At 42.3% G+C, this 14,643-nt stretch overlaps 1 protein-coding gene across 4 annotated transcripts in view; it reads right to left on the bottom strand.

Annotated features, from left to right (window-relative positions):
• USP4 (ubiquitin specific peptidase 4) overlaps positions 1–14,643 on the bottom strand; it is a 51,934-nt gene that overhangs the window by 22,609 nt on the left and 14,682 nt on the right. For 2 of the 4 annotated variants that reach the window (XM_059075154.2, XM_067044236.1), the window contains exons 7-8: positions 1,183–1,323; positions 237–354 (exon numbers count right to left, since the gene is read on the bottom strand). In XM_059075154.2, coding sequence (XP_058931137.1) covers positions 237–354; positions 1,183–1,323 — 259 coding nt within the window. The remainder of the gene's footprint in view (positions 1–236; positions 355–1,182; positions 1,324–14,643) is intronic. The other 2 variants (XM_059075156.2, XM_067044237.1) reach the window with 1 other exon arrangement.

Raw genomic sequence — 14,643 nt, 5'->3', positions numbered from 1 at the left:
TTACTGTAAAACCAAACCTAGAACTGATTAAGACATTTTAAGGCCAGGAACACTGATGAGGCCATTCTGTACTACCCAGTGGGACGTGCCTTGGCAGGGATCCCTGAAGTACTATAACAAAGGGTCGTCAGGGACCCCTGGGAGAGGATCCTCCCAACACCTTAGAGGCCACTCCCACCTGAGCCTCAAGTACTGTGAAGACACAGTGTTATTGAGATGGCAGCTCTGCCCTCTACCTGCAAGGCGGAGTTCATGAAGCAGGTGTTTCCCAGGTTTCCAAGTCCACAGAGCCCAGGTTGTACATGAGTTGATGGGGACTCCTGACAATTATATGAAGCAGAGAAGCCAGATCCACTGGAAAACATAACCACATCAGCAATAAAAGTGAGTGCTGCTCACATGCCTTCAGGATGCCTTTTGGGGCTCTGCTGGGGCCTCTAGAATTCTCACTTGATAATAACCCCGTGAGACAAGGTCTCTTTACTCCCCTCCCCAGCCCTCCAGCCCCCCCAACCCCCTGCCTTGATCTGACATGATAACGGGTGGTGAGCACATCCTTAAGGGGAGAAATGCTGTTTGAATCCTATGCTCTCAGGCTTTGGCAAATGCTAATTTTGTATCCCTCTAGAAGGCTAACTGCCAGGTGACTTCAGGGAAGAACACTGGTTACCAAGATCAAAGCTTGCACCTGCCACCACCCACCAGGCCACACTCAGTCTTCACTGTGCCTGAGTGTGCATGCACTCTCTCTCTTGCCTGACCTCCCTCTTCCACCCTGTCTGTGCTATATGGCAGGTGCTCCTGAAACACTCGGAGAAAGGATCACAGCCATGCAGAGGGGAAACAGGCAGGGTCCTCCCATAGCCAACAATCATCCCCACATAGCTATTCTGCCAGACAACCAGCCCATTGCTTCACAGACAAATGCAGTGACCCCCATGACCACCAACTGACTTAGTCTGTGGGGAAAACACCAGCTCGCAGGAAGAAAAGCAATGTACATCAGAACTAGGAGGCAAAATTTACTGTGGATATGAAATGGAGCAAGAAACTACATGCAGCATGATCCCATGGGGAGCCCTAATCCCACTATGCTTAGTGTAGCAGCAGAGGAGCTGTGCAGGTACGGTCTGGGAAAGGACTCAGAGGGAAGGGAAGCAAAGTGAAAGGACCTGCTCTTACCCCCTGCTGACACTGGAACTGTGCATCCCAGAGGTATTAGTGCTATCACCATTTGAAATGGGAGAGGCAGATACTGAGGAATAGGGACTTGCTGATGATGTTGGAGAGGTAGTAAAATTTCTGCTAGGTACAGTGCTTGATCTGGGAGAGAGAAGCAGAAACAATGCTACTGACATTTTGCAAAAAGCAAGCCCTATTTAATGCCTTAGGTCTCTTCTGAAGAAATAAATGTTCTCCATATTCAGTTATTTAAAATTAATTACAAAAAGCCCATTTTCATGCTAATTCAAGACAAATGTTATTTAACTGAGTAAAGAAGTTAATTGATCTTCCTGTCTCATTCATCCACATGGTCATATACTGAATCTTTCAGTATCAAGGTTGCTTCAGGGCATCCTACTTTGATTTACAAATAATAAGCTTCCCTAAATTTTAAGAGTTACCAGTGAAAGACAAAGAAAAATGGTAATAAGAGATGAATTTCCCCCAAAGTACTTGACCTATAGGTGGCTATAACAGAATAGGAAAATGGCGACTTAGTTTCACTGTGCTATTTGAGGAAATTCCTTTTGTTTCCTTAAATTTACCAAATGTGAGTAACCTCTGTTTCAAACTCATGTTTCAATATTTTTCATAGCATCTTATTTTAGATTTATTCCTACTTTCAGACTAATTAATTCAAGGGCTAATTGCCCCAAATCCTAAATTGATATCAAACAGGACTTCCTGTTGGTCCAGTGGTTAAGACCCCGCGCTTCCACTGCAGGTGGCATGGGTTCGATCCCTGGTTGGGAAACTAAGATCCCACATACCACATGGTGCGGCTCCCTCCAAAAAAAAACTGATTTTACCAAATTTTCTACTAAAATTCATATAGGCACATGCAGAAGCAAGTGAGTTTTCTGTATTGTTTCAACTATGTACAACCTGTGATTTTCCTTCTAGATTTGGGATTTTTTTTGTTTTTTAATTTTTTTAATTTTTTTTTTTTGTGGTACGCGGGCCTCTCACCGCTGTGGCCTCTCCTGCTGCGGAGCACAGGCTCTGGACGCGCAGGCTCAGCAGTCATGGCTCACGGGCCTAGCCGCTCCGTGGCATGTGGGATCTTCCTGGACCAGGGCACAAACCCGCGTCCCCTGCATCAGCAGGCGGACTCCCAACCACGGCACCACCAGGGAAGCCCCTGGGGTTATTTTTAGAATAGAGAAAATAATTAAGATGCATTGTTCCTGCAGAGTGCCCAACCTCATGTGATCTGATGTCAACCAGGGTTCCCCTTGAGAAGACAGTGGGATGTGGCAACAAAGATGAGTGATCCTGTACCCACACTGTAGGCAGATGTCAGGGAACTATCCAGGGGCCTAAAAGGGTGTCAGGAACTGAGTTCTGCTTCACATTCTGTGGTCACAGCAAGGGAGGCGGAAAGAGGGCTTCCCAGCCTCTCACCCATCCATAAGGAAACGCACCTTCTCTAATCCTGAAGAGCATCTGCTTCACTGAGCCTCATCTCAGCTGCAAAGGAGTCCAAGAACTCAGGCAGCTCCTTAAGTAAGGCTTGGCAGAGCCAAGGGCACTCTCTCCTGCCATACAAGCGACTTAAGCATACACTTGAGGCCTGTCCACTGTGATGCCGGTATGCCCAGCCTCCTATTCAGGCAGGGAAGTCACTACCCAAGACTGGTCTGATACGGCAGACTCATTATCTCAGGTCTGGAGATACTACAAGATAGCAAAATTCAATTTCTGACATACAGAACCTCAAGGCACATTGCTTAACACTCCCCTTTTTAGTAACTCTTCACTGGTAATTTATTTTATTCCCTGAACTTAAAAGGGCAAAAATCCATAAAAAGCCACTACACATATCCAAGACCTATCAACTTCTTAAACAGACAACATTCTGGTTGAAATGAAAGAAAAAAGGGAATTCCTTGTGGTCCAGTGGTTAGGACTCTGCACCTTCACTGCCAAGGGCGTGGGTTTGATCTCTGGTCAGCAAATTGGGATCCTGAAGGCCACATGGAGTGGCCAAAAAAATTAATTTTAAAAAACAAAAAAAAGAAAAGAGAAAAATTTTATTTGACATTCGTTTAAAATGTTCTAGAAAATAATGCCAGTAGTTTTCAGAGTAAATTCGGTCAAAAAGAAATCCAACAGTGATTACATAAGGATATTTTTTATATGCTTGAAAACTTTTACAAGTTTTTGTTTGTTTTTTTACTCTACCATTGACAGACAAATCAAAAAGCAAGACCTCTGTGCAGAAGTGACTTGTATCTGAGAAAAGCTTGGGCACTTGTCACTTGTCACCAGGCAACTTCAGAGCACACCGTAGGGCACTGCAAGCCGGCAAGTAGGCAATGGTAGGAAACACCTGACGTGAAGCAAGACCTCACTTTCAAATGTGACCGAGTCTCATGCAACAAACTTTCTGAAAACAGAGGCTACAGCTCCAAATAAGGATCCCTCTGCTCCTAAAAGATACTCTGGTTAAGCCTCTGGTCTCCTGGCACCTTTCTACTGAGATATTTCCTGATCCTAGGCATGTCCGGTCATTATCATCACAATGAAAGCATGCCCTGACCTATGGCTGAGGCTCTGTAACATATTCCTGCCTGCCCTCCTTGCTCCATTGCTCTCTGCTTGCCTCTCAGATGTTCTCCAGGCCAAATGCCACTCTGAGGATGAGTCCACTCTTTAAGCCCACCCTCTGACCTCAGGTATTCAGAGGCCAGCATCTGGCACTACCATTAAGACAACAATCAACTCTTAGCCAGAATCCTCACTGCCTTCACAACATCCTAAACTGTGATCTCCCCCTCCACCAACAGTGTTACCTCTCATATGCATGCAACTCAAATCTCTAATTCAGGAACACTGGCTTCTTCCAGCTCTGGTTAAGCAGCTTTTACAGGGGACCGTGGTGCAGAGCTAACCAGGCCTTATAGACATCAGGCAAGTACAGTTAGAGAGAATTAAACAGTTAGAGAGGGGCTTCCCTGGTGGCTCAGTGGTTGAGAATCCGCCTGCCAATGCAGGGGATGCGGGTTCGAGCCCTGGTCCAGGAAGATCTCACATGCCCTGGAGCAACTAAGCCCGTGCGCCACAACTACTGAGCCTGAGCTCTAGAGCTCGTGTGCCACAACTACTGAAGCCTGTGCACCTAAAGCCTGTGCTCCACAACAAGAGAAGCCACTGCAAGGAGAAGCCGGTGCACCACAACAAAAAGTAGCCCCCACTCACCACAACTAAAGAAAGCCTGTGCGCAACAACGAAGACCCAACGAAGCCAAAATTAAATAAATAAATTTATAAATAAATAAATAAATAAAAGTCCGAGAAACAGAAAAAATGAGGCCAGATCTATAGAGAAGCTTGGAAGCACTAACACAGAGGTTGGAGCAATCCACAGGAAGGAAAAAATCATCTGAAAATGCTCAGAGTTTACCAGGTGGCTCTCACTAGTGAATAAAAGAGCTGAATGAAAACAATTTCATTATGCTGTTCTCCTGTCAGGATATATGTAAAATTGATTCTACAAGTGGGTTAAAAAAAAAAAGGATTAAGCCAATCATTGCCTCTCCCTGGATGACAAACTCACTTGATGTACTTTCCCATTCCCTCAATTTTATCCTATGTCACCTCTGACAGACAACGTACTACCGAACAGGACTGGTTTAAAAAAATAAAGTCTGATTTGATTTTAATGAGTTGAACCCATCTACAGTTATTCTAATTACTGTTATAGCTGGACTTAATTCAATCTCCCTTGTTTTCTAATAACCATACTTTTCAGTTATTTTTTTCCCTTCTTTCTTGCCTTCCACCTGAGTTTCCCTTTTTAATTTTATTTTATTTATTATATTTTAAATTTTTTTATTTATTTGCTTTTATTTTTGGCTGTGTTGGGTCTTTGTTGCAGCACAGAAGGAAAACCACATTCACAGACAGACAAAATGAAAAGCCAGAGGACTTTGTACCAGATGAAGGAACAAGATAAAACCGTACAAAAACAACTACATGAAGTGGAGACAGGCAACCTTCCAGAAAAAGAATTCAGAATACTGATAGTGAAGATGATCCAGGACCTTGGAAAAAGAACAGAGGCAAAGATCAAGAAGATACAAGAAATGTTTAAGAAAGACCTAGAAAGATTAAAGAACAAACAAACAGAGATGAACATTACAATAACTGAAATGAAAAATACACTAGAAGGAATCAACAGCAGAATAACTAAGGCAGAAGAACGGATAAGTGACCTGGAAGACAGAATGGTGGAAATCACTGTCACAAAAAAGAATAAAGAAAAGAGAATGAAAGAAATGAAGACAGCCTAAGAGACCTCTAGGACAACATTAAATGCAACAACATTCGCATTATAGGGGTCCCAGAAGGAGAAGAGAGAGAGAAAGGACCCGAGAAAATATTTGAAGAGATTATGATCGAAAACTTCCCTAACATGGGAAAGGAAATAGCCACCCAAGTCCAGGAAGCACAGAGAGTCCCAGGCACGATAAATGCAAGGAGAAACACGCCAAGACACATAGTAATCAAACTGACAAAAATTAAAGACAAAGAAAAATTACTGAAAGCATCAAGGGAAAAATGAAAAATAACATACAAGGGAACTCCCATAAGGCTAACAGCTGATTTCTCAGCAGAAACTCTACAAACCAGAAGGGAATGGCATGATTGATTGATTGATTATCTATCTATCTATCTATCTATCTATCTATCTATCTATCTATCTATCTATATTTGTGGTACGCGGGCCTCTCACTGCTGGTCCCTCCCATTGTGGAACACAGGCTCCAGACGTGCAGGCTCTGCAGCCATGGCTCACGGGCCCAGCCGCTCCATGGCATGTGGGATCCTCCCGGACTGGGGCATGAACCCATGTCCCATGCATCGGTGGGCAGGCTCTCAACCACTGCGCCACCAGGGAAGCCCAGCATGATATATTTAAAGTGATGAAAGGGAAGAACCTACAACCAAGATTACTCTACCTGGCAAGGATCTCATTCAGATTCAACAGAGAAATCAAAAGCTTTACAGACAAGCAAAAGCTAAGAGAATTCAGCACCACCAAACCAGCTCTACAACAAATGCTAAAGGAACTTCTCTAAGGGGGAAACACAAGAGAAGAAAAGGATCTACAAAAACAAACCCAAAGGGTTTGTTTGGGCTCCCAAAGGGGCTTCCCTGGGAGCACAGTGGTTAAAATTCCGCCTGCCAATGCAGAGGATACAGGTTCATGCCTTGGTCTGGGAAGATCCCACATGCTGCAGAGCGGCTAGGCCCATGAGCCATGGCCGCTGAGCCTGCATGTCCGGAGCCTGTGCTCCGCAACAGGATAGGCCACAATAGTGAGAGGCCCACGTACCGCAAAACAAAAAAAAAAACTAAAAAAACCAAAAAGAATCCACCTGCCAATGCAGGGGACACAGGTTCGAGCCCTGGTCCGGGAAGATCCCACATGCTGTGGAGCACCTGGGCCCGTGTGCCACAACTACTGAGCCTGTGCTCTATAGCCCATGAGCCACAACTACTGAGCCCATGAGCCACAACTACTGAGCCCGTGAGCCACAACTACTGAGCCCGCACGCCTAGAGCCCATGCTTCACACTGAAGAGTAGCCCCTGCTCGCCACAACTAGAGAAAGCCCATGCGCCACAACGAAGACCCAAAGTAGCCAAAAATAAATTAAATAAATAAAATATCATCTAAAAAATAAAAGAAAGAAAATGGTAATAGGAACATACATATCGATAATTACCTTAAATGTGAATGGATTAAATGCTCCAACCAAAGGACACAGGCTTGCTGAATGGATACAAAAACAAGACCAATATATATGCTGTCTACAAGAGTCCCACTTCAGACCTAGGGACACATACAGACTGAAAGCAAGGGGATGGAAAAAGATACTCCATGCAAATGGAAATCAAAAGACAGCTGGAGTAGCAATACTCATATCAGATAAAATAGACTTTAAAATAAAGAATGTTACAAGAGACAAGGAAGGACACTACATAATGATCAAGGGATCAGTCCAAGAAGAAGATATAACAATTATAAATATATATGCACCCAAAATGGGAGCACCTCAATACATAAGGCAACTGTTAACAGCTATGAAAGACGAAATCGACAGACACACAATAATAGTGGGGGACTTTAAAACCTCACTTACACCAATGGACAGATCATCCAGACATAAAATTAATAATGAAACACAAGCTTTAAATGACAAAATAGACCAGATAAATTTAATTGATATTTATAGGACATTCCATCCAGAAACAGCAGATTACACTTTTTAAAAAAAATTTCTTTAAGGCTAAGTTTTGTGTTATTTAAAATAAATTGAAAAGTAAATTTATTTATTTATTTATCTATTATTTATTTATTTATTTTCAGCTGTGTTGGGTCTTTGTTGCTCTGCATGGGCTTTCTCTAGTTGCAGCGAGTGGAGGCTTCTCTTGTTGCGGAGCATAGGGTCCAGGCGCGAATGCTTCAGTAGTTGTGGCACACGGGCTCAGTAGCTGTGGCTCGCAAGCTCTAGAGCGCAGGCTCAACAGCTGTGGTACACTGGTTTAGTTGCTCTGTGGCATGTGGGATCTTCCCGGACCAGAGCTCCAACCAGTGTACCCTGAATTGGCAGGAGGATTCTTAACCACTGCGCCACCAGTGAAGTCCTACACTTTCTTCTCAAGTGCGCACAGAACATTCTCCAGGATAGATCATATATTGGGTCACAAATCAAGCCTCGATAAACTTAAGAAAATTGAAATCATATCAAGCATCTTTTCCGACCACATTGCTATGAGCTTAGAAACAAATTACAGGGAAAAAAACGTAAAAAACACAAAGACATGGAGTCTAAACAATACATTACTAAATAACCAAAAGATCACTGAAGAAATCAAAGAGGAAATAAAAAAATACCTAGAGACAAATGACAATGAAAACACAATGATCCAAAACCTATGGGATGCAGCAAAAGCAGTTCTAAGAGGGAAGTTTATAGCAACACAAGCCTACCTCAAGAAACAAGAAAAATCTCAAGTAAACAATCTAACCTTTACACCTAAAGGAACTAGAGAAAGAAGAACAAAGCCCAAAGTTAGTAGAACAAAAGAAATCATAAAGATCAGAGCAGAAATAAATGAAATAGAAACGAAGAAAACAATAGCAAAGATCAATAAAACTAAAAGCTGGTTCTTTAAGAACATAAACAAAACTGATAAACCTTTAGCCAGACTCATTAAGAAAAAGAGGGAGAGGACTCAAATCAATAAAATTAAAAATGAAAAAGGAGAAGTTACAACGGACACCACAGAAATACAAAGCATCCTAAGAGACTACTACAAGCAACTCCATGCCAATAAAATGGACAACCTGGAAGAAATGGACAAATTCTTAGAAAGGTATAACCTTCCAAGATTGAACCAGGAAGAAACAGAAAATATGAACAGACCAATCACAAGTAATGAAATTGAAACTGTGATTAACAATCTTCTAACAAACCAAAGTCCAGGACCAGATGGCTTCACAGGTGAATTCTATCAAACATTTAAAGAAGAGCTAACACCCATCCTTCTCAAACTTCCAAAACATTGCAGAGGAAGGAACACTCTCAAACCCATTCTATGACGTCACCATCACCATGATACCAAAATCAGACAAAGATACTACAAAAAAAGAAAATTACAGACCAATACCACTGATGAATATAGATGCAAAAATCATCAACAATATATTAGCAAACAGAATCCAACAACACATTAAAAGGATCATACACCATGATCAAGTAGGATTTATCCCAGGGATGCAAGGATTCTTCAGTATACACAAATAAATCAATGTGATACACCATATTAACAAATTGAAGAATAAAAACCATATAATCTCAACAGATGCAGAAAAAGCTTTCGACAAAATTCAACAACCATTTACGATAAAAACTCTTCAGAAAGTGGGCACAGAGGGAAACTACCTCAACATCATAAAGGCCATATACAACAAACTCACAGCACACATCATTCTCAATGGTGGAAAACTGAAAGCATTTCCTCTAAGATCAGGAATAAGACAAGGATGTCCACTCTCGCCACTATTATTCAACACGGTTTTGGAAGTCCTAGCCACAGCAATCAGAGAAGAAAAAGAAATAAAAGGAATACAAAGTGGAAAAGAAGAAGTAAAACTGTCACTGTTTGCAGATGACATGATACTATACACAGAGAATCCTAAAGATGCCACCAGAAAAATACTAGAGCTAATCAATGAATTTGGTAAAGTTGCAGGATATAAAATTAATGCACAGAAATCTTTGGCATTCCTATACACTAACAACGAAAGATCAGAAAGAGAAATGAAGGAAACAATCCCATTCACCACTGCAACAAAAGGAATAAAATACCTAGGAATAAACCTACCTAAGAAGGTAAAAGACCTGTACTCAGAAAATTAGAAGACACTGATGAAAGAAGTCAAAGATGACACAAACATATGGAGAGATATACCATGTTATTGGACTGGAACAATCAATACTGTGAAAATGACTATACTACGCAAAGCAATCTACAGATTCAATGCGATCCCTATCAAATTACCAGTGGCAGTTTTTACAGAACTAGAACAAAAAATATCAAAATTTGTATGGAGACACAAAAGACCCTGAATAGCCAAAGCAGTCTTGAGGGAAAAAAAACGGAGCTGAAGGATCAGACTTCCTGACTTCAGATGATACTACAAAGCTACAGTAATCAAAACAATATGGTACTGGCACAAAAACAGAAGTATAGATCAATGGAACAGCATAGAAGGCCCAGAGATAAACCATGCACCTATGGTCAACTAATCTATGACAAAGTAGGCAAGGATATACAATGGAGAAAAGACAGTCTCTTCAATAAGTGGTGCTGGGAATACTGGACAGCTACGTGTAAAAGAATGAAATTAGGGCTTCCCTGGTGGCGCAGTGGTTGAGAATCCGCCTGCCGATGCGGGAAACACGGGTTCGTGCCCTGGTCCGGGAAGATCCCACATGCCGCGGAGCAACTAAGCCCGTGAGCCATGGCCGCTAGGCCTGCGCGTCCGGAGCCTGTGCTCCGCAACGGGAGAGGCCACAACAGTGAGAGGCCCGCATAACGCAAAAAAAAAAAAAAAAAAAAAAAAAAAAAGAATGAAATTAGAACACTCCCTAACACCATACACCAAAATAAACTCAAAATGGATTAGAGACCTAAATGTAAGACCAGACACTATAAAACTCTTAGAGGAAAACATAGGAAGAACACTCTTTGACATAAATCACAGCAGGATCTTTTTTGATCCACCTCCTAGAGTAATGGAAATAAAAACAAAAATAAACAAATGGGACCTAATGAAACTTAAAAGCTTTTGCACAGCAAAGGAAACTACAAACAAGACGAAAAGAAAAACCTCAGAATGGGAGAAAATATTTGCAAATGATTAAACCGACAAAGGATTAATCTCCAAAATATATAACTCTTCATGCAGCTCAATATTAAAAAAACAAACAACCCAATCCAAAAATGGGCAGAAGACCTAAATAGACATTTCTCCAAAGAAGATATACAGATTGCCAACAAACACATGAAAGAATGCTCAACATCATTAATCATTAGAGAAATGCAAATCAAAAGTACAATGAGATATCATCTCACACCGGTCAGATTGGCCATCATCAAAAACTCTAGAAACAATAAATGCTGCAGAGGGTGTGGAGAAAAGGGAATACTCTTGCACTGCTGGTGGGAATGTAGATTGATACAGTCACTATGGAGAGTATGGAGGTTCCTTAAAAAACTACTAATAGAACTACCATACGACTCTGCAATCCCACTACTGGGCATATACCCTGAGAAAACCATAATTCAAAAAGAGTCATGTACCAAAATGTTCATTGCAGCTCTATTTCCATAGCCAGGACATGGAAGCAACCTAAGTGTCCATCAACAGATGAATGGATAAAGAAGATGTGGCACATATATACAATGGAATATTGCTCAGCCATAAAAAGAAACTGAGTTATTTGTAATGAGGTGGATAGACATGGAATCTGTCATACAGAGTGAAGTAAGTCAGAAGGAGAAAAACAAATACCGTATGCTAACACATATATATGGAATCTAAGAAAAAAAAATGTCATGAAGAGATTAGTGGTAGGACGGGAATAAAACACAGACCTACTAGAGCATGGACTTGAGGATATGGGGAGGGGGAAGGGTAAGATGTGACGAAGTGAGAGAGTGGCAGGGACATATATACACTACCAAATGTAAATTAGATAGCTAGTGAGAAGCTGCCGCATAGCACAGGGAGATCACCTCTGTGCTTTGTGACCACCTAGAGGGGTGGGAGGGTGGGTGACACAAGAGGGAAGAGATATGGAAACATATTTATATGCATAACTGATTCATTTTGTTGTAAAGGAGAAACTAACACACTACTGTAAAACAGTTATACTCCAATAAAGATGTTAACAAAAAAAAAAACTACAATGAGGTATCACTTCACACAAGTCAGAATGGGCATCATCAGAAAATCTACAAACAACAAATGCTGGAGAGGGTGTGGAGAAAAGGGAACCCTCTTGCTCTGTTGGTGGGAATGTAAATTGATACAGCCACTATGGAGAACACTATGGAGGTTCTTTAAAAAACTAAAAATAGGGGCTTCCCTGGTGGCGCAGTGGTTGAGAGTCTGCCTGCCGATGCGAGGGACGCGGGTTCGTGCCCCGGTCTGGGAGGATCTCATGTGCCGCGGAGCGGCTGGGCCCGTGAGCCGTGGCCGCTGGGCCTGCGCGTCCGGAGCCTGTGCTCCGCAATGGGAGAGGCCACAACAGTGAGAGGCCTGCGTACCACACACACACAAAAAAAACAAAAACAAAAAACTAAAAATAGGGGGCTTCCCTGGTGGCGCAGTGGTTGAGAATCCGCCTGCTGATGCAGGAGACACGGGTTCGTGCCCTGGTCCGGGAAGATCCCACATGCCGCGGAGCAACTAAGCCTGTGAGCCATGGCCGCTAGGCCTGCGCGTCCGGAGCCTGTGCTCCGCAACGGGAGAGGCCACAACAGTGAGAGGCCCGCATACCGCAAAAAAAAAAAAAAAAAAAAAAAACAAACTAAAAATAGAATTACCATATGACCCAGAAATCCCACTACTGGGCAAATACCCAGAGAAAACCATAATTTTAAAAGACACACGCATGGGCTTCCCTGGTGGCGCAGTGGTTAAGAATCCACCTGCCAATGCAGGGGACACAGGTTCGAGCCCTGGTCCAGGAAGATTCCACATGACACAGAGCAACTAAGCCCATGCGCCACAGCTACTGAGCCTGCGTTCTAGAGCCCACAAGCCACAACTACTGAGCCCGAGTGCCACAAATACTGAAGCCCACACGCCACGACTACTGAAGCCCGCATGCCTAGCGCCTGTGCTCTGCAACAAGAGAAGCCACCCAATGAGAAGCCCACACACCGCAAGGAAGAGTAGCTCCTGCTCGCCACAACTAGAGAAAAGCCGGCGCGCATCAACAAACACCCAATGCAGCCAAAAATAAAAATAAAAATAAATAAGTAAGTAAGTAAGACACATGCACCCCAATGTTCACTGCAGCACTATTTACAATACCCAGGTCATGGAAGCAACCTAAATGCCCATCAACAGACGAATGAATAAAGAAGACATGGCACATATATACAATGGAATATTACTCAGCCATAAAAAGGAACGAAATTGGGTCATTTATAGAGATGTGCATGGATCTAGAGACTGTCATACAGAGTGAAGTAAGTCCGAAAGAGAAAAACAAATATCATATATTAACGCATATATGTGGAAACTAGAAAAATGGTACATATGAACTGGTATGCAGGGCAGAAATAGACACACAGATGTATTGAACAAATGTATGAACACCAAGGGGGGAAAGTGGCAGGGGTGGTGATGGTGGTGGTGGTGGTGGTGGTGGTGGGATGAATTGGGAGATTGGGATTGACATGTATACACTAATATGTATAAAATAGATAACTAATAAGAACCTGCTATATAAAAAAATAAATTAAATTAAAAAAATTTTTTTCAAAAAGGAAAGGTTTTTTGGTTTTTTTTTCCCCTTTCACCTCCCAATGGCTATTCTTCCGTTCTTCTTTAGTTTACAAATCCCAAGTTTTAGTTGGAGCCCTTCCAACTGCTAAAAGGCATTTCCCAGCCTCCTTTGAAGCCAGGTGTGGTCATATAATTGGCCAAAGAGATGTAAAGGCAGATCTTCTATGTGATTTCTGGGAAATTTCTTTAAAAGGAAGGGGCATGTCCTTCTTCCTGATTCCTCCTCAGCTACTTGAATGCAGGTATGATTGGTTCAGCTCCAGCGGTCATCATGGACCCTGAGTTAACCACCTTTAAAGTTGAAGACACGCACAGTACAGCAACGTGACAAAACAGCTGGATTTCTAATAACAGCAGCATTGAACTGCTCACCTCAGAAATTCTTTTTGGAAAGATATAACAGTCTACATTGCTCAACATGCTAATTTTCAGGTCTTTCTTCATTGCCACCAAAGCTTTCCTAATCAATACAACATGTTATGTAAGAGATGTAAATTCTACTTTTGTATTTCTGGTAGTTATTCCACTAACTTACTAGGATCCATAACTGTTTTTATTTTTCCTCATCAATTACTTCAACTTACTAACTACATTTCCCTGCAAAAGTAGTTCAAGACATTCTCATCTCTCTTTACTGCTTCCTGTCTCCTCACCTGTCTTCCATGTTGGGATTACCCAGTATTTACTTCTGGATTGTTACTGATAAAGGCTGCTTTCTTTTTCACTGTTGTGGCCTCTCCCGTTGCAGAGCACAGGCTCCGGATGTGCAGCCTCAGCGGCCATGGCTCACGGGCCTAGCCGCTCCACGGCATGTGGGATCTTCCCGGACCGGGGCACGAACCCATGTCCCCTGCATCGGCAGGTGGACTCTCAACCACTGTGCCACCAGGGAAGCCCAAAGGCTGCTTTCTTAAACCTTTCTTCTTACTATTACTAAACATTTTAAAAAACTTTTTATTGAAGTATATTACACAGAGAAATATATACATTATGAGAGTACAAAATCAAGACATTCTTGGGAATGTCTTCCCTGGTTGTCTAGTGGTTAGGACTTGGCGATTTCATAGCCATGGCCTGGGTTCAATCCCCGGTTGGGAAACTAAAATCCCAAAAGAGGCATGGCACAGCCAAAAAAAGAAATCAAGACATTCTCACCAAGTGAATACCCCTATATAACCAGTACCCTCAGACCAAAAAACAGGACAGCACCACCCCCCCAGGTGTCTTCCTCATGCTCCCTGAAGTCATGATTCTACCCTAAGCTAACCTCCATCATGACCTTGACACCCATAGATCAGTTTTGCCTGTTCTTAAGTTTTAT

This window comes from Kogia breviceps, chromosome 10 (assembly GCF_026419965.1).
Source record: "Kogia breviceps isolate mKogBre1 chromosome 10, mKogBre1 haplotype 1, whole genome shotgun sequence".
NCBI classification, from domain to species: domain Eukaryota; kingdom Metazoa; phylum Chordata; class Mammalia; order Artiodactyla; family Physeteridae; genus Kogia; species Kogia breviceps.
The sequence above is the reverse complement of the archived record's forward strand: the minus strand, read 5'-3'. Positions and strand labels throughout refer to the sequence as shown.